The 20,663-nt window shown below is 45.1% G+C and overlaps 2 protein-coding genes across 4 annotated transcripts in view; one reads left to right on the forward strand and one right to left on the reverse strand.

Annotated features, from left to right (window-relative positions):
• Window positions 1–20,663, reverse strand: part of LOC139765831 (apolipoprotein D-like) — a 342,288-nt gene that overhangs the window by 49,047 nt on the left and 272,578 nt on the right. The window contains exon 1 of one of the 2 annotated variants that reach the window (XM_071693646.1): window positions 4,315–4,422. The exons of the other annotated variant lie outside the window; for it this stretch is intronic. The gene's annotated coding sequence lies outside the window, so the exon portion shown is untranslated. Of the gene's footprint in view, window positions 1–4,314; window positions 4,423–20,663 lie in introns of those variants that run through there. 2 annotated transcript variants of the gene reach the window in all.
• The window catches only part of LOC139765826 (uncharacterized), a 141,655-nt gene continuing 135,701 nt past the window's right edge, over window positions 14,710–20,663 (forward strand). Inside the window, exon 1 of one of the 2 annotated variants that reach the window (XM_071693637.1) lies at window positions 14,710–14,848. In XM_071693637.1, coding sequence (XP_071549738.1) covers window positions 14,820–14,848 — 29 coding nt within the window. In that variant the 5' untranslated portion in view covers window positions 14,710–14,819. The remainder of the gene's footprint in view (window positions 14,849–20,663) is intronic. The other variant, XM_071693639.1, reaches the window with a different exon arrangement.

The raw sequence follows: 20,663 nt of genomic DNA on the forward strand, positions 1-20,663 counted from the left end.
TGGCGACGGGAATGAATAAGGCAGACAGTATGAATTATGTACATGTGTATATATGTATATGTCTGTGTGTGTATATATATGTATACGTTGAAATGTATAGGTATGTATATGTGCGTGTGTGGACGTTTATGTATATACATGTGTATGTGGGTGGGTTGGTCCATTCTTTCGTCTGTTTCCTTGCGCTACCTCGCTAACGCGGGAGACAGCGACAAAGTATAGTAAAACGTTCATCAACACAGTTTACCAAAACGTTCATCAACACAGTTTACCAAAACGTTCATCAACACAGTTCACCAAAACGTTCATCAACACAGTTTACCAAAACGTTCATCAACACAGTTCACCAAAAACGTTCATCAACACAGTTCACCAAAAACGTTCATCAACACAGTTCACCAAAACGTTCATCAACACAGTTCACCAAAACGTTCATCAACACAGTTTACCAAAACGTTCATCAACACACTTCACCAAAACGTTCATCATCAACACAGCTCACCGAAACGTTCATCAAGACTTCACCAAAACGTTCATCATCAACACAGCTCACCAAAAACGTTCATCAACACAGCTCACCAAAAACGTTTATCATGACAGACCCTCCCAAAACGTTTTCTCCAACACACCTCATAATATCAGTTAGAAACTTGGGGGGGGGGCGCCCAGAGAGAGAGAGAGAGAGAGAGAGAGAGAGAGAGAGAGAGAGAGAGAGAGAGAGAGAGAGAGAGAGAGAGAGTGTACATGACCCCCCCTCACACTACACCCAATATGGGTGTTGCCTACACCCTTTATGAGGTAACGAACAACTCCTCACAACTCACAACTCACTTACTATTACCTTAACAATTTCACCAAAGAGACTTTAAAGTTAAAAAACATTTAACAGTCACTTGTAACAATGACGTCAATAGCTGAATTAACCCAAGGTTTTTTAACATGTTAAATTAAGTTGTGGTAATATTCTTATACGTTGTATAATTGTTATATGGGAATGATACTATAAACTTTTATGCCAAGCCGAGAATATATATATATATATATATATATATATATATATATATATATATATATATATATATATATATATATATATATATATATAAACCAGAGAAACATCAGCTACACGCAAAATACTTAAATAACTTATCAAATTGAATAATGAACTTCGTTATGGCCTAATAACTGAATAACTAATTACAGTTGTTCAGTTATATACACTAGTGATTATACAGGCATCTATCGCCCTTCTCATATATAAATTTCTTGGCAAGTGGTTTAAAGTTAGATATATTCAAATACAGCGAGATATACATAAGTATACTTATGTAAGTAGGAGAGATGGCCAGAGAGCGTTATTGGATTACGTGTTAATTGACAGGCGCGCGAAAGAGAGACTTTTGGATGTTAATGTGCTGAGAGGTGCAACTGGAGGGATGTCTGATCATTATCTTGTGGAGGCTAAGGTGAAGATTAGTATGGGTTTTCAGAAAAGAGGAGTGAATGTTGGGGTGAAGAAGGTGGTGAGAGTAAGTGAGCTTGGGAAGGAGACCTGTGTGGGGAAGTACCAGGAGAGACTGTGTACAGAATGGAAAAAGGTGAGAACAATGGAAGTAAGGGGAGTGGGGGAGGAATGGGATGTATTTAGGGAATCAGTGATGGATTGCGCAAAAGATGCTTGTGGCATGAGAAGAGTGGGAGGTGGGCTGTTTAGAAAGGGTAGTGAGTGGTGGGATGAAGAAGTAAGAGTATTAGTGAAAGAGAAGAGAGAGGCATTTGGACGATTTTTGCAGGGAAAAAATGCAATTGAGTGGGAGAAGTATAAAAGAAAGAGACAGGAGGTCAAGAGAAAGGTGCAAGAGGTGAAAAAAGGGCAAATGAGAGTTGGGGTGAGAGACTATCAGTAAATTTTAGGGAGAATAAAAAGATGTTCTGGAAGGAGGTAAATAGGGTGCGTAAGACAAGGGAGCAAATGGGAACTTCAGTGAAGGGCGCAAATGGGGAGGTGATAACAAGTAGCGGTGATGTGAGAAGGAGATGGAATGAGTATTTTGAAGGTTTGTTGAATGTGTCTGATGACAGAGTGGCAGATATAGGGTGTTTTGGTCGAGGTGGTGTGCAAAGTGAGAGGGTTAGGGAAAATGATTTGGTAAACAGAGAAGAGGTAGTAAAAGCTTTGCGGAAGATGAAAGCCGGCAAGGCAGCAGGTTTGGATGGTATTGCAGTGGAATTTATTAAAAAAGGGGGTGACTGTATTGTTGACTGGTTGGTAAGGTTATTTAATGTATGTATGACTCATGGTGAGGTGCCTGAGGATTGGCGGAATGCGTGCATAGTGCCATTGTACAAAGGCAAAGGGGATAAGAGTGAGTGCTCAAATTACAGAGGTATAAGTTTGTTGAGTATTCCTGGTAAATTATATGGGAGGGTATTGATCGAGAGGGTGAAGGCATGTACAGAGCATCAGATTGGGGAAGAGCAGTGCGGTTTCAGAAGTGGTAGAGGATGTGTGGATCAGGTGTTTGCTTTGAAGAATGTATGTGAGAAATACTTAGAAAAGCAAATGGATTTGTATGTAGCATTTATGGATCTGGAGAAGGCATATGATAGAGTTGATAGAGATGCTCTGTGGAAGGTATTAAGAATATATGGTGTGGGAGACAAGTTGTTAGAAGCAGTGAAAAGTTTTTATCGAGGATGTAAGGCATGTGTACGTGTAGGAAGAGAGGAAAGTGATTGGTTCTCAGTGAATGTAGGTTTGCGGCAGGGGTGTGTGATGTCTCCATGGTTGTTTAATTTGTTTATGGATGGGGTTGTAAGGGAGGTAAATGCAAGAGTCCTGGAAAGAGGGGCAAGTATGAAGTCTGTTGGGGATGAGAGAGCTTGGGAAGTGAGTCAGTTGTTGTTCGCTGATGATACAGCGCTGGTGGCTGATTCATGTGAGAAACTGCAGAAGCTGGTGACTGAGTTTGGTAAAGTGTGTGGAAGAAGAAAGTTGAGAGTAAATGTGAATAAGAGCAAGGTTATTAGGTACAGTAGGGGTGAGGGTCAAGTCAATTGGGAGGTGAGTTTGAATGGAGAAAAACTGGAGGAAGTGAAGTGTTTTAGATATCTGGGAGTGGATCTGTCAGCGGATGGAACCATGGAAGCGGAAGTGGATCATAGGGTGGGGGAGGGGGCGAAAATTTTGGGAGCCTTGAAAAATGTGTGGAAGTCGAGAACATTATCTCGGAAAGCGAAAATGGGTATGTTTGAGGGAATAGTGGTTCCAACAATGTTGTATGGTTGCGAGGCGTGGGCTATGGATAGAGATGTGCGCAGGAGGATGGATGTGCTGGAAATGAGATGTTTGAGGACAATGTGTGGTGTGAGGTGGTTTGATCGAGTAAGTAACGTAAGGGTAAGAGAGATGTGTGGAAATAAAAAGAGCGTGGTTGAGAGAGCAGAAGAGGGTGTTTTGAAATGGTTTGGGCACATGGAGAGAATGAGTGAGGAGAGATTGACCAAGAGGATATATGTGTCGGAGGTGGAGGGAACGAGGAGAAGAGGGAGACCAAATTGGAGGTGGAAAGATGGAGTGAAAAAGATTTTGTGTGATCGGGGCCTGAACATGCAGGAGGGTGAAAGGAGGGCAAGGAATAGAGTGAATTGGAGCGATGTGGTATACAGGGGTTGACGTGCTGTCAGTGGATTGAATCAAGGCATGTGAAGCGTCTGGGGTAAACCATGGAAAGCTGTGTAGGTATGTATATTTGCGTGTGTGGATGTGTGTATGTACATGTGTATGGGGGGGGGGTTGGGCCATTTCTTTCGTCTGTTTCCTTGCGCTACCTCGCAAACGCGGGAGACAGCGACAAAGTATAAAAAAAAAAAAAAAAAAAAAAATATTCAAATACAATCTTTAAAATTTCAGTGAAAGAAAATATATAAAAAATCTGAAGCGCTATATACAATCCTATATATATATATATATATATATATATATATATATATATATATATATATATATATATATATATATATATTCTTTCATACTATTCGCCATTTCCCGCATTAATGAGGTAGCGTTAAGAACAGAGGACTAGGCCTTAGAGGGAATATCCTATATATATATATATATATATATATATATATATATATATATATATATATATATATATATATATATATATATATATATCTTGGAAGTTGCAAAAATCTATGTCGAAAACCTATTATTCCACTCCAATATTCGGTCAAATACGAGAATATTGTGTGTGTGTCCATCAATATTCATTATAGTCTCCTAAAGTCATCGTAAATGTGTATGCTTACCTTCAGGTAATTCAATGAAGGGCGTGCGTCCTCAGGTTTGATTTAGTGAGTTTTCGATGGGTCTCCTCCTGCAGGAGCGAGTGTGTCCGTCTCCTACGGTGTCTGGCGGAAGAATGACCCGATGGGTCTATGTTAACCCATGTGTCTTTGTTACATAGACGTAAGCCACAATCCCCCATTATTTCCAGCCTTTACGACTATTTCTCGCGAATTTACCCATCTATACCCATCACGTAGGGTCATAAATGATCTAGGTCTATTTATGGCGTCGTTCTAAAGCTGTATCGGTTTTTGAAATAGTTTATATTTGCTTTATATTAAAGGAACTTGTTGAATAATAAATATTTGCAAGATAGACTTGGCAACTGTACTCCTGTGAGACGAAAAATCAGTTGCCAGATGCCGTCCGTTAATTAGCTTCCATTATCCTAAAATAATTCATTTATGACTTAATAATCACCACAGGTGATTCATAACCCTTCTATTAACAACCTTAAGTTGAAGGATGAGTATAAATGGAATGGTAAAACCAGCTAATTTGCATATCCGGCTTAAGAGAAGTGCCAGGTGTCACCATTCGACCCCATTTACTCAACCCCAAACTTCTAATTGGCTCATTACCAGTAACTACAACTATACACAGGTGTCAGACCAAACTACCCAATTAACCAATTAATGCCAAGGATTCCTGTTATGTTCTATGTTATGGAGATTGGCCCTAACTACCAATTTACTGGGGAAACTACGAAACCATTCATCTCTTTAACACTAATTGCTCAACTAGCGGTACTAACTACCCTAAAAAAAAAAAATATTTTGAGTGTAAGGACTTATTTCCAATGCTATGCCCATAGGCAATACGTCCTTGTGCCATCTATAACCCAATTATTACATGCAATTGGCACAGGAGTGTGTGTGTGTGTGTGTGTGTGTGTGTGGTTTTCAACGACTCGCCTAACGACAGTTGACCTACATACGTATAGCCCAGTCGTGATTGGCTGGCTGGCTCGTGACGCAATCGGCCTTTGAGAAAAAGAGGGGGAAAAAGAGGTTTTATATCAGTTTAGATATATTATATGAGATTTGATATACGATAGACAGTATACGATAGACAGTATTATATGACCTCTAATGGCCAATATAGGGTGGTTGAGGCTTGAAATGGCTAACGACCTAGACAGGTCATTAGCTTAAGCATCATCTCGTTATGTGAATTGACTGATAAATGACCCTTGTCGTCTGCTGTACGAGACGGACAGCGAACTAGGGAGAGGCCATTAGATACGAAGTGGTACTTAGAGAAGCAGTTAGAAATATTTTGAAGTAATAATAATAATAATAATAATAATAATAATAATAATAATAACAGGGGAGTAAGAATACTTGCCACGTATTCCCTGCGTGTCGTAGAAGGCGACTAAAAGGGGGAGGGAGCTGAGGGCTGGAAATCCTCCCCTCTCGTTTTTGTTTTTTTAATTTTCCAAAAGAAGGAACAGAGAAGGGGGCCAGGTGAGGATATTCCCTCAAAGGCCCAGTCCTCTGTTCTTAACGCTACCTCGCTAACGCGAGAAATGGCGAATAGTTTGAAAGAAAAATAATAATAATAATAATAATATTAATAATAATAATAATAATAATAATAATAATAATGATAATAATAATAATAATAATAATAATAATAATAATAATAATAATGATAATAATAATACTAATAATAATAATAATAATAATATAATAATAATAATAATAATAATAATAATAATAATAATAATAATAATAATAATAATAATAATAATATTAATAATAATAATAATAATAATGATAATAATAATAATAATAATAATAATAATAATAATAATAATAATAATAATAATAATAATAATATTAATAATAATAATAATAATAATGATAATAATAATAATAATAATAATAATAATAATAATAATAATAATGATAATAATAATAATAATAATAATAATAATAATAATAATAATAATAATAATATAATAATAATAATAATAATAATAATAATAATAATTTTTTTTTTTGTTTTTGCTTTGTCGCTGTCTCCCGCGTTTGCGAGGTAGCGCAAGGAAACAGACGAAAGAAATGGCCCAACCCACCCCCATACACATGTATATACATACGTCCACACACGCAAATATACATACCTACACAGCTTTCCATGGTTTACCCCAGACGCTTCACATGCCTTGATTCAATCCACTGACAGCACGTCAACCCCGGTATACCACATCGCTCCAATTCACTCTATTCTTTGCCCTCCTTTCACCCTCCTGCATGTTCAGGCCCCGATCACACAAAATCTTTTTCACTCCATCTTTACACCTCCAATTTGGTCTCCCTCTTCTCCTCGTTCCCTCCACCTCCGACACATATATCCTCTTGGTCAATCTTTCCTCACTCATTCTCGCCATGTGACCAAACCATTTCAAAACACCCTCTTCTGCTCTCTCAACCACACTCTTTTTATTTCCACACATCTCTCTTACCCTTACGTTACTCACTCGATCAAACCACCTCACACCACACATTGTCCTCAAACATCTCATTTCCAGCACATCCATCCTCCTGCGCACAACTCTATCCATAGTCCACGCCTCGCAACCATACAACATTGTTGGAACCACTATTCCTTCAAACATACCCATTTTTGCTTTCCGAGAAAATGTTCTCGACTTCCACACATTCTTCAAGGCTCCCAGAATTTTCGCCCCCTCCCCCACCCTATGATCCACTTCCGCTTCCATGGTTCCATCCGCTGCCAGATCCACTCCCAGATATCTAAAACACTTCACTTCCTCCAGTTTTTCTCCATTCAAACTCACCTCCCAATTGACTTGACCCTCAACCCTACTGTACCTAATAACCTTGCTCTTATTCACATTTACTCTTAACTTTCTTCTTTCACACACTTTACCAAACTCAGTCACCAGCTTCTGCAGTTTCTCACATGAATCAGCCACCAGCGCTGTATCATCAGCGAACAACAACTGACTCACTTCCCAAGCTCTCTCATCCCCAACAGACTTCATACTTGCCCCTCTTTCCAAAACTCTTGCATTCACCTCCCTAACAACCCCATCCATAAACAAATTAAACAACCATGGAGACATCACACACCCCTGCCGCAAACCTACATTCACTGAGAACCAATCACTTTCCTCTCTTCCTACACGTACACATGCCTTACATCCTCGATAAAAACTTTTCACTGCTTCTAACAACTTTCCTCCCACACCATATATTCTTAATACCTTCCACAGAGCATCTCTATCAACTCTATCATATGCCTTCTCCAGATCCATAAATGCTACATACAAATCCATTTGCTTTTCTAAGTATTTCTCACATACATTCTTCAAAGCAAACACCTGATCCACACATCCTCTACCACTTCTGAAACTACACTGCTCTTCCCCAATCTGATGCTCTGTACATGCCTTCACCCTCTCAATCAATACCCTCCCATACAATTTGCCAGGAATACTCAACAAACTTATACCTCTGTAATTTGAGCACTCACTCTTATCCCCTTTGCCTTTGTACAATGGAACTATGCACGCATTCCGCCAATCCTCAGGCACCTCACCATGAGTCATACATACATTAAATAACCTTACCAACCAGTCAACAATACAGTCACCCCCTTTTTTAATAAATTCCACTGCAATACCATCCAAACCTGCTGCCTTGCCGGCTTTCATCTTCCGCAAAGCTTTTACCACCTCTTCTCTGTTTACTAAATCATTTTCCCTAACCCTCGCACTTTGCACACCACCTCGACCAAAACACCCTATATCTGCCACTCTATCATCAAACACATTCAACAAACCTTCAAAATACTCACTCCATCTCCTTCTCACATCACCACTACTTGTTATCACCTCCCCATTTGCGCCCTTCACTGAAGTTCCCATTTGCTCCCTTGTCTTACGCACTTTATTTACCTCCTTCCAGAACATCTTTTTATTCTCCCTAAAATTTAATGATACTCTCTCACCCCAATTCTCATTTGCCCTTTGTTTCACCTCTTGCACCTTTCTCTTGACCTCCTGTCTCTTTCTTTTATACATCTCCCACTCAATTGCATTTTTTCCCTGCAAAAATCGTCCAAATGCCTCTCTCTTCTCTTTCACTAATACTCTTACTTCTTCATCCCACCACTCACTACCCTTTCTAATCAACCCACCTCCCACTCTTCTCATGCCACAAGCATCTTTTGCGCAATCCATCACTGATTCCCTAAATACATCCCATTCCTCCCCCACTCCCCTTACTTCCATTGTTCTCACCTTTTTCCATTCTGTACTCAGTCTCTCCTGGTACTTCCTCACACAAGTCTCCTTCCCAAGCTCACTTACTCTCACCACCCTCTTCACCCCAACATTCACTCTTCTTTTCTGGAAACCCATACAAATCTTCACCTTAGCCTCCACAAGATAATGATCAGACATCCCTCCAGTTGCACCTCTCAGCACATTAACATCCAAAAGTCTCTCTTTCGCACGCTTGTCAATTAACACGTAATCCAATAACGCTCTCTGGCCATCTCTCCTACTTACATACGTATACTTATGTATATCTCGCTTTTTAAACCAGGTATTCCCAATCATCAGTCCTTTTTCAGCACATAAATCTACAAGCTCTTCACCATTTCCATTTACAACACTGAACACCCCATGTATGCCAATTATTCCCTCAACTGCCACATTACTCACCTTTGCATTCAAATCACCCATCACTATAACCCGGTCTTGTGCATCAAAACCACTAACACACTCATTCAGCTGCTCCCAAAACACTTGCCTCTCATGATCTTTCTTATGCCCAGGTGCATATGCACCAATAATCACCCATCTCTCTCCATCAACTTTCAGTTTTACCCATATTAATCGAGAATTTACTTTCTTACATTTTGTCACATACTTCCATACTTATATATTATATATATTCCATACTTATATATTATATATGTATATATATTTATTCCCTCAGAGGCCCAGTCCTCTGTTCTTAACGCTACCATGCTAACGCGGGAAATGGCGAATAGTTTGAAAGAAAAGAATGTATATATATATATATATATATATATATATATATATATATATATATATATATATATATATATATATGTATATATATATATATACATATATATATATATATATATATATATATATATATATATATATATATATATATATATATATATATATATATATATATTCTTAAGAGTCCACTGGGAAAATAATACACGAGAAGTTCCCAAGTGCACTTTCGTGTAATAATCACATCATCAAGGGAGACACAGGAGAGAAATATAACAGTCAGTTGATATACATCGAAGAGACGAGGTTAGGATGCAATGTTTACCAAATGGCGTCCTAGCTTCGTCTCTTCGATGTATATCAACTGACTGTTATATTTGTCTCCTGTGTCCCCCCTGATGATGTGATTATTGCACGAAAGTGCACTCGGGAAGTCATTGTGTTTCATTTTCCCTGTGGACTCTTAAAGAAAATAATTGATCACGAGCAAAGTTTTGATTCTTTCCAATACATACATATATATATATATATATATATATATATATATATATATATATATATATATATATATATATATATATATAATTATCCATGGGGATAGGGGAGAAAGAATACTTCCCACGTATTCCCTGAGTGTCGTAAAAGGCGACTAAAAGGAGAGGGAGCGGGGGGGCTGGAAATCCTCCCCTCCCGTTTTTCTTTAACTTTCCAAAAGAAGGAACAGAAAAGGGGGCCAAGGGAGGATTTTCCCTCTAAGACTCAAGTCCTGTGTTCTTAACGCTACCTCGCAAACGCGGGAAACGCTTTAATATTGTAATGTTTTAATATTGTATGTCTCCAAATCTCTTCCAAGAACATAACAGTTCACACTATTGATAATTCTAGATACGCCAATAATACCTATAGCCCAAACAAACCAATTTGCAATCTGGTGACCTTAATATTTTTCTTCCATATACATCTTGTACTTTAATACATTTCCCTGTGATGGAAAATTCTTCTACTGGTGTCTATCTATACTCGTCGTGTCTCCCTTTAGGGCCTTTCTAAATATAGTTTTGAGTCTAGGACAACAGAGACTAATGGTCATCTGCAACAGTTTCGTTCAAGCCTCCGTGGCTTTGTGTAGCGAGCGAACCGAAACCTCTACCAACGAGAGCTAATGGCGACGGGTCTACCGTCAAAATATCTTCCCCTCCCACACATAGCTTCCGCCTCTCAAGATGTGCTGACGGAGTGGACCAGTTTCGTTCAAGCCTCCGTGGCTTTGTGTAGCGAGCGAACCGAAACCTCTACCAACGAGAGCTATTGGCGACGGGTCTACCGTCAAGATATTTTCCCCCACCTAACTTTCGCCTCTCAAGATGTGCTGACGCAGTGGAAGCGCGCCTATGCGTCCAAACCACTCGTTAACCAATCCCTATTCATCGACAGGTGTTAGTAGCCGCTGTGTAACCACACACGGGTTAGTTATGTGTATAAAACACACACACCCCCACCCAACCCCCAACCTAACCACACAACATGTGTTCATCCGTTCAAATCACTCAAATGCTCACGTCACTTGTGTAAATAAATCAATAAATTCTTCTTTTTTTTTATGTCTATTTCATTTTTTTTTTTTGGTAGCTATTTCTAATACTTGAGAAAGATTCGTGTTGGTGTTGAAGAACGAGGTTTTCCACTCTATTCGTCGGGCCAGAGCCAGCGCGTAGAGCTCACCACAGGAGGAGTTAGGGGTCTGAAATGACACGTTACATGGCGAGTGTGTGTGTGTGTGTGTGTGTGTGTGTGTGTGTGTGTGTGTGTGTGGTCAAGACCATACTGGGGTCACCTGGGTCAGGTCAAGACCACACTGGGGTCACCTGGGTCAGGTCAAGACCATGCTGGGGTCACCTGGGTCAGGTCAAGACCATACTGGGGTCACCTGGGTCAGGTCAAGACCATGCTGGGGTCACCTGGGTCAGGTCAAGACCACGCTGGGGTCACCTGGGTCAGGTCAAGACCATGCTGGGGTCACCTGGGTCAGGTCAAGACCATGCTGGGGTCACCTGGGTCAGGTCAACACCATGCTGGGGTCACCTGGGTCAGGTCAAGACCATGCTGTGGTCATCTGGGTCAGGTCAAGACCATACTGGGGTCACCTGGGTCAGGTCAAGACCATGCTGGGGTCACCTGGGTCAGGTCAAGACCACGCTGGGGTCACCTGGGTCAGGTCAAGACCATGCTGGGGTCACCTGGGTCAGGTCAAGACCATGCTGGGGTCACCTGGGTCAGGTCAAGACCACGCTGGGGTCACCTGGGTCAGGTCAAGACCATGCTGGGGTCACCTGGGTCAGGTCAAGACCATACTGGGGTCACCTGGGTCAGGTCAAGACCATGCTGGGGTCACCTGGGTCAGGTCAAGACCACGCTGGGGTCACCTGGGTCAGGTCAGGACCATGCTGGGGTCACCTGGGTCAGGTCAAGACCATGCTGGGGTCACCTAGGTCAGGTCAAGACCATGCTGGGGTCACCTGGGTCAGGTCAAGACCATACTGGGGTCACCTGGGTCAGGTCAAGACCACACTGGGGTCACCTGGGTCAGGTCAAGACCACACTGGGGTCACCTGGGTCAGGCCAAGACCATGCTGGGGTCACCTGGGTCAGGTCAAGACCATACTGGGGTCACCTGGGTCAGGTCAAGGCCATGCTGGGGTCACCTGGGTCAGGTCAAGACCATGCTGGGGTCACCTGGGTCAGGTCAAGACCACACTGGGGTCACCTGGGTCAGGTCAAGACCATGCTGGGGTCACCTGGGTCAGGTCAAGACCACACTGGGGTCACCTGGGTCAGGTCAAGACCACACTGGGGTCACCTGGGTCAGGTCAAGACCATGATGGGCTCACCTGGGTCAGGTCAAGACCACACTGGGGTCACCTGGGTCAGGTCAAGACCACACTGGGGTCCCCTGGGTCAGGTCAAGACCATGCTGGGGTCACCTGGGTCAGGTCAAGACCATGCTGGGGTCACCTGGGTCAGGTCAACACCATGCTGGGCTCACCTGGGTCAGGTCAAGACCATACTGGGGTCACCTGGGTCAGGTCAACGCCATGCTGGGCTCACCTGGGTCAGGTCAAGACCATGCTGGGGTCACCTGGGTCAGGTCAACACCATGCTGGGCTCACCTGGGTCAGGTCAAGACCATGCTGGGGTCACCTGGGTCAGGTCAAGACCATGTTGGGGTCACCTGGGTCAGGTCAAGTCCATGCTGGGGTCACCTGGGTCAGGTCAACACCATGCTGGGGTCACCTGGGTCAGGTCAAGACCATGCTGGGGTCACCTGGGTCAGGTCAAGACCATGCTGGGGTCACCTGGGTCAGGTCAAGACCATGCTGGGGTCACCTGGGTCAGGTCAAGACCATGCTGGGGTCACCTGGGTCAGGTCAACACCATACTGGGGTCACCTGGGTCAGGTCAAGACCATGCTGGGGTCACCTGGGTCAGGTCAAGACCATGCTGGGGTCACCTGGGTCAGGTCAAGACCATGCTGGGGTCACCTGGGTCAGGTCAAGACCATGCTTGGGTCACCCGGGTCAGGTCAAGACCATGCTGGGTTCACCTTTTTCAGGTCAAGACCATGCTGGGGTCACCTGGGTCAGGTCAAGACCACACTGGGGTCACCTGGGTCAGGTCAAGACCATGCTGGGGTCACCTGGGTCAGGTCAAGACCATGCTTGGGTCACCTGGGTCAGGTCAAGACCATGCTGGGGTCACCTGGGTCAGGTCAAGACCATGCTGGGGTCACCTGGGTCAGGTCAAGACCATGCTGGGGTCACCTGGGTCAGGTCAAGACCATGCTGGGGTCACCTGGGTCAGGTCAAGACCATGCTGGGGTCACCTGGGTCAGGTCAAGACCATGCTGGGGTCACCTGGGTCAGGTCAAGGCCATGCTGGGGTCACCTGGGTCAGGTCAAGACCATGTTGGGGTCACCTGGGTCAGATCAACACCATGCTGGGGTCACCTGGGTCAGGTCAACACCATGCTGGGCTCACCTGGGTCAGGTCAAGACCATACTGGGGTCACCTGGGTCAGGTCAAGACCATTCCGGGGTCACCTGGGTCAGGTCAAGACCATGCTGGGGTGACCTGGGTCAGGTCAAGACCATGCTGGGGTCACCTGGGTCAGGTCAAGACCATGCTGGGGTGACCTGGGTCAAGTCAAGACCATGCTGGGGTCACCTGGGTCAGGTCAAGACCATGCTGGGGTCACCTGGGTCAGGTCAAGACCATGCTGGGGTCACCTGGGTCAGGTCAAGACCATGCTGGGGTCACCTGGGTCAGGTCAAGACCATGCTGGGGTCACCTGGGTCAGGTCAAGACCATGCTGGGGTCACCTGGGTCAGGTCAAGACCACACTGGGGTCACCTGGGTCAGGTCAAGACCATGCTGGGTTCACCTGGGTCAGGTCAAGACCATGCTGGGGTCACCTGGGTCAGGTCAAGACCATGCTGGGGTCACCTGGGTCAGGTCAAGACCATGCTGGGGTCACCTGGGTCAGGTCAAGACCACGCTGGGGTCACCTGGGTCAGGTCAAGACCATGCTGGGGTCACCTGGGTCAGGTCAAGACCATGCTGGGGTCACCTGGGTCAGGTCAAGACCATACTGGGGTCACCTAGGTAAGGTCAAGACCATGCTGGGGTCACCTGGGTCAGGTCAAGACCATGCTGGGGTCACCTGGGTCAGGTCAAGACCATGCTGGGGTCACCTGGGTCAGGTCAAGACCATGCTGGGTTCACCTGGGTCAGGTCAAGACCATGCTGGGGTCACCTGGGTCAGGTCAAGACCATGCTGGGGTCACCTGGGTCAGGTCAAGACCACACTGGGGTCACCTGGGTCAGGTCAAGACCATGCTGGGTTCACCTGGGTCAGGTCAAGACCATGCTGGGGTCACCTGGGTCAGGTCAAGACCATGCTGGGGTCACCTGGGTCAGGTCAAGACCACACTGGGGGTCACCTGGGTCAGGTCAAGACCATACTGGGGTCACCTGGGTCAGGTCAAGACAGCGACCAAGTCTCGACCAATCACGAAGCAGTGCGAGGAGAGAGAGAGAGAGAGAGAGAGAGAGAGAGAGAGAGAGAGAGAGAGAGAGAGAGAGAGAGAGAGAGAGAGAGAGAGAGAGAGAGAGAGAGAGGGAGTTCACCTCAGTTAACCAGCCAATGGGCGGATACCATGGCTAAACCTACCCCCTCCTTCCCCCACACACACACACACACCCCCACACGGGGCGTGTGTGTGTGTGTGTGTGTGTGTGTGTGTGTGTGTGTGTGTGTGTGTGTGGATAACGCCTTCCTCATCCCTCATTTAACCCAAGACTGGCCACGGAGGTGTGTGTGTGTGTGTGTCTGTGTTCACCGCGCCGTTCGTCAACAACACACACCCCCCCCTTAAAATGAGGGGCCCCTTTCTCATGCGATATAAGTAAGTCTTATCTGTCTTATCTGTCTATCGGCCCTTAAGCAGAGTCTCTGTTTTGATCGGTACGACCCCCCTGTCCAAGGTCTGTTCTTATCTGTACGACCCTGTTCTAGTGTGTTCTTATCTGTACGACCCTATTCTAGTGTGTTCTTATCTGTACGACCCTGTTCTAGTGTGTTCTTATCTGTACGACCCCCGTTCAAGGTGTGTTCTTATCTGTACGACCCCCGTCCAAGGTCTGTTCTTATCTGCACGACCCTATTCTAGTGTGTTCTTATCTGTACGACCCCCCGTCCAAGGTGTGTTCTTATCTGTACGACCCTGTTCTCGTGTGTTCTTATCGGTACGACCCTATTCTAGTGTGTTCTTATCTGTACGACCCTGTTCTAGTGTGTTCTTATCGGTACGACCCTATTCTAGTGTGTTCTTATCTGTACGACCCCCGTCCAAGGTGTGTTCTTATCTGTACGACCCTGTTCTAGTGTGTTCTTTTCTGTACGACCCCCCGTCCAAGGTGTGTTCTTATCTGTACGACCCTGTTCTAGTGTGTTCTTATCTGTACGACCCCCGTCCAAGGTGTGTTCTTATCTGTACGACCATGTTCTAGTGTGTTCTTATCTGTACGACCCCCCGTCCAAGGTGTGTTCTTATCTGTACGACCCTGTTCTCGTGTGTTCTTATCGGTACGACCCTATTCTAGTGTGTTCTTATCTGTACGACCCTGTTCTAGTGTGTTCTTATCGGTACGACCCTATTCTAGTGTGTTCTTATCTGTACGACCCTGTTCTAGTGTGTTCTTATCGGTACGACCCTATTCTAGTGTGTTCTTATCTGTACGACCCCCGTCCAAGGTCTGTTCTTATCTGCACGACCCTATTCTAGTGTGTTCTTATCTGTACGACCCCCGTTCAAGGTGTGTTCTTATCTGTACGACCCTGTTCTAGTGTGTTCTTATCTGTACGACCCCCTCCAAGGTGTGTTCTTATCTGTACGACCCCATTCTAGTGTGTTCTTATCTGTGCGACCCTATCCAAAGTGTGTTCTCATCTGTACGACCCTATCCAAGGTGTGTTCTTATCTGTCCGACCCCATTCTAACCCTATCCAAGGTGTGTTCTTATCTGTACAACCCCATCCAAGGTGTGTTATTATCTGTACGACCCTATCCAAAGTGTGTTCTTATCTGTACGACCCCATTCTAACCCTATTTAAGGTGTGTTCTTATCTGTACGACCCTATCCAAGGTGTGTTCTTATCTCTACGACCCCATCCAAGGTGTGTTCTTATCTGTACGACCCTATCCAAGGTGTGTTCTTATCTGTACGACCCCATCCAAGGTGTGTTCTTATCTGTACGACCCTATCCAAGGTGTGTTCTTATCTGTACGACCCTATTCTAGTGTGTTCTTATCTGTACGACCCTATCCAAGGTCTGTTCTTATCTGTGCGACCCCATCCTAGTGTGTTCTTATCTGTACGACCTTATCCAAGGTGTGTTATTATCTGTACGACCCTATCCAAGGTGTGTTCTTATCTGTACCACCCTATCCAAAGTGTGTTCTTATCTGTACGACCCTATCCAAGGTGTGTTCTTATCTGTACCACCCTATCCAAAGTGTGTTCTTATCTGTACGACCCTATCCAAAGTGTGTTCTTATCTGTACGACTCCATTCTAACCCTATCTAAGGTGTGTTCTTATCTGTACGACCCTATCCAAGGTGTGTTCTTATCTGTACGACCCCATCCAAGGTGTGTTCTTATCTGTACGACCCCATTCTAGTGTGTTTTTATCTGTACGACCCCATTCTAACCCTATCCAAGGTGTGTTCTTATCTGTACGACCCCATTCTAGTGTGTTCTTATCTGTAGGACCCTATCCAAGGTGTGTTCTTATCTGTACGACCCTATCCAAGGTGTGTTCTTATCTGTACGACCCTATCCAAGGTGTGTTCTTATCTGTACGACCCTATCCAAGGTGTGTTCTTATCTGTACGACCCCATTCTAGTGTGTTCTTAACTGTGCGACCCTATACCAAGGTGTGTTCTTATCTGTACGACCCAAACAAGGTATGTTCTGATGATGTACGACCCACCTAATATCTGTGTGATGATGTACCACCTACCCAATATCTGTGTGATGTACGACCCTACCAATATCAGTGTGATGATGTACGACCCACCCAATATCTGTGTGATGTACGACCCTACCAATATCAGTGCGATGATGTACGACCCACCCAATATCTGTGTGATGTACGACCCTACCAATATCAGTGTGATGATGTACGACCCACCCAATATCTGTGTGATGTACGACCCTACCAATATCAGTGTGATGATGTACGACCCACCCAATGTCTGTGTGATGATGTACGACCCACCCAATGTCTGTGTGATGATGTACGACCCACCCAATGTCTGTGTGATGATGTACGACCCACCCAATGTCTGTGTGATGATGTACGACCCACCCAATATCTGTGTGATGATGTACGACCCACCCAAGGTCTGTGTGATGATGTACGACCCACCCAATGTCTGTGTGATGATGTGCGACCCACCCAATGTCTGTGTGATGATGTACGACCCACCCAATGTCTGTGTGATGATGTACGACCCACCCAATGTCTGTGTGAGGATGTACGACCCACCCAATGTCTGTGTGATGATGTACGACCCATCCAATGTCTGTGTGATGATGTACGACCCACCCAATGTCTGTGTGATGATGTACGACCCACCCAATGTCTGTGTGATGATGTACGACCCACCCAATGTCTGTGTGATGATGTACGACCCACCCAATATCTGTGTGATGATGTACGACCCACCCAATGTCTGTGTGATGATGTACGACCCACCCAATGTCTGTGTGATGATGTACGACCCACCCAATGTCTGTGTGATGATGTACGACCCACCCAATATCTGTGTGATGATGTACGACCCACCCAATGTCTATGTGATGATGTACGACCCACCCAATGTCTGTGTGATGATGTACGACCCACCCAATGTCTGTGTGATGATGTACGACCCACCCAATGTCTGTGTGATGATGTACGACCCACCCAATGTCTGTGTGATGATGTACGACCCACCCAATGTCTGTGTGATGATGTACGACCCACCCAATGTCTGTGTGATGATGTACGACCCACCCAATGTCTGTGTGATGATGTACGATCCACCCAATGTCTGTGTGAGGATGTACGACCCACCCAATGTCTGTGTGATGATGTACGACCCACCCAATGTCTGTGTGATGATGTACGACCCACCCAATGTCTGTGTGATGATGTACGACCCACCCAATAACTATGATGATGTACGACCCACCCAATGTCTGTGTGATGATGTACGACCCACCCAATATCTGTGTGATGATGTACGACCCACCCAATGTCTGTGTGATGATGTACGACCCACCCAATGTCTGTGTGATGATGTACGACCCACCCAATATCTGTGTGAGGATGTACGACCCACTCAATGTCTGTGTGATGATGTACGACCCACCCAATAACTATGATGATGTACGACCCACCCAATGTCTGTGTGATGATGTACGACCCACCCAATATCTGTGTGATGATGTACGACCCACCCAATAACTATGATGATGTACGACCCACCCAATTTCTGTGTGATGATGTACGACCCACCCAATAACTATGATGATGTACGACCCACCCAATGTCTGTGTGATGATGTACGACCCACCCAATATCTGTGTGATGATGTACGACCCACCCAATATCTGTGTGATGATGTACGACCCTACAAATATCAGTGTGATGATGTACGACCCACCCAATATCTGTGTGATGATGTACGACCCTACCAATATCAGTGTGATGATGTACGACCCACCCAATATCTGTGTGATGATGTACGACCCACCCAATATCTGTGTGATGATGTACGACCCTACCAATATCAGTGTGATGATGTACGACCCACCCAAGGTCTGTGTGAGGATGTACGACCCACCCAAGGTCTGTGTGAGGATGTACGACCCACCCAATGTCTGTGTGATGATGTACGACCCACCCAATGTCTGTGTGATGATGTACGACCCACCCAATGTCTGTGTGATGATGTACGACCCACCCAATATCTGTGTGATGATGTACGACCCACCCAATGTCTGTGTGATGATGTACGACCCACCCAATGTCTGTGTGATGATGTACGACCCACTCAATGTCTGTGTGATGATGTACGACCCACCCAATGTCTGTGTGATGATGTACGACCCATCCAATGTCTGTGTGATGATGTACGACCCACCCAATGTCTGTGTGATGATGTACGACCCACCCAATGTCTGTGTGATGATGTACGACCCACCCAATGTCTGTGTGATGATGTACGACCCACCCAATATCTGTGTGATGATGTACGACCCACCCAAGATCTGTGTGATGATGTACGACCCACCCAAGGTCTGTGTGAGGATGTACGACCCACCCAAGGTCTGTGTGAGGATGTACGACCCACCCAAGGTCTGTGTGAGGATGTACGACCCACCCAAGGTCTGTGTGAGGATGTACGACCCACCCAAGGTCTGTGTGAGGATGTACGACCCACCCAAGGTCTGTGTGAGGATGTACGACCCACCCAAGGTCTGTGTGAGGATATACGACCCACCCAAGGTCTGTGTGAGGATGTACGACCCACCCAATGTCTGTGTGATGATGTGCGACCCACCCAAGGTACGACCTATCCAACGACGTATCTGTTAGACTGGCCTAACCCCACTTGAGTACGTCCGTACGACCTCTGCTTCCAACGCTGACCTGGTCGTTGACTTGATTCATTCACGTCAGGTCAAACTCGTTGGTCGTAATACCCACAGGGTCGTACTTCTGTGGTTGTCGTGTCTTACAGGTCGTGCCACCGTGGTCGTGTGCCGGCTACCGGCGCCCACCAAGTGACACACCTGAAGAGAATTAGTGAAAATTAATGTAATTTGATACACACACACACACACACACACACACACACACACACACACATACGTCCCCTCCTCCCACACACACACACATGCGTCACCCCGACAATAAGCTGCCACCCCTGATGATGTGATCATTACACGAAAGGGCACTTGGGAACTTACCGTGTTCCATTTCCCCCGGGGATTAGAAGGAAGGAAAGAAGGAAGGAAGGAATGGCTCTAAGTGAAGGTGGGTCTATGGCAGGGGTGTGTGATGTCACCATGGGTGTTTGATCTGTTTTTGGCTGGGGTGGTGAGGGAGGTAAATGCGAGACTTTGAAGAGAGGGGCGAGTAAAGCAGTCTGCAGGGGGGATGAGAGGGCCTGTGAAGTGAGTCAGTTGTTGTTTGCTGATGATACAGCATGGTGGCTGGTTCGAGTGAGAAACTGTAGATGTTGGTGACTTAAGTTTGGAAGTGTGCGAAAGGAGGGAGTTAAGAGTAAATATGAATGAAAGCAGGGACGAGAGAAGCAGGTTATTTGGGTTGTGAATTTGGATTAAGAAAAGCTGGAGGAAGTGAAGTGTTTTAGATATCTGGGAGTGGATTTGGCAATGGAGCCATGGAAGCAGTGAGTCATAGGGTGGGTGAGGGGGCGAAGGTTCTGGGAATGGGTGAATAATGTGTGGAAAGAGAAACAGTATTCTGGAAGGGTCAAAATGGGTTTGTTTGAAGGTATATGGTTGCGAGGCATAGGTTTTAGATAAGGTTGTGCGGAGGAGGATGGATGTGTGGGAGATGAAATGTTTGGGGACAATGTGTGGCGTGAAATGGTTTGATCAAATAAATAATGAGAATAAGAATGAAATCAGCGAACAACAA

This window comes from Panulirus ornatus, chromosome 56 (assembly GCF_036320965.1).
Source record: "Panulirus ornatus isolate Po-2019 chromosome 56, ASM3632096v1, whole genome shotgun sequence".
NCBI lineage: Eukaryota > Metazoa > Arthropoda > Malacostraca > Decapoda > Palinuridae > Panulirus > Panulirus ornatus.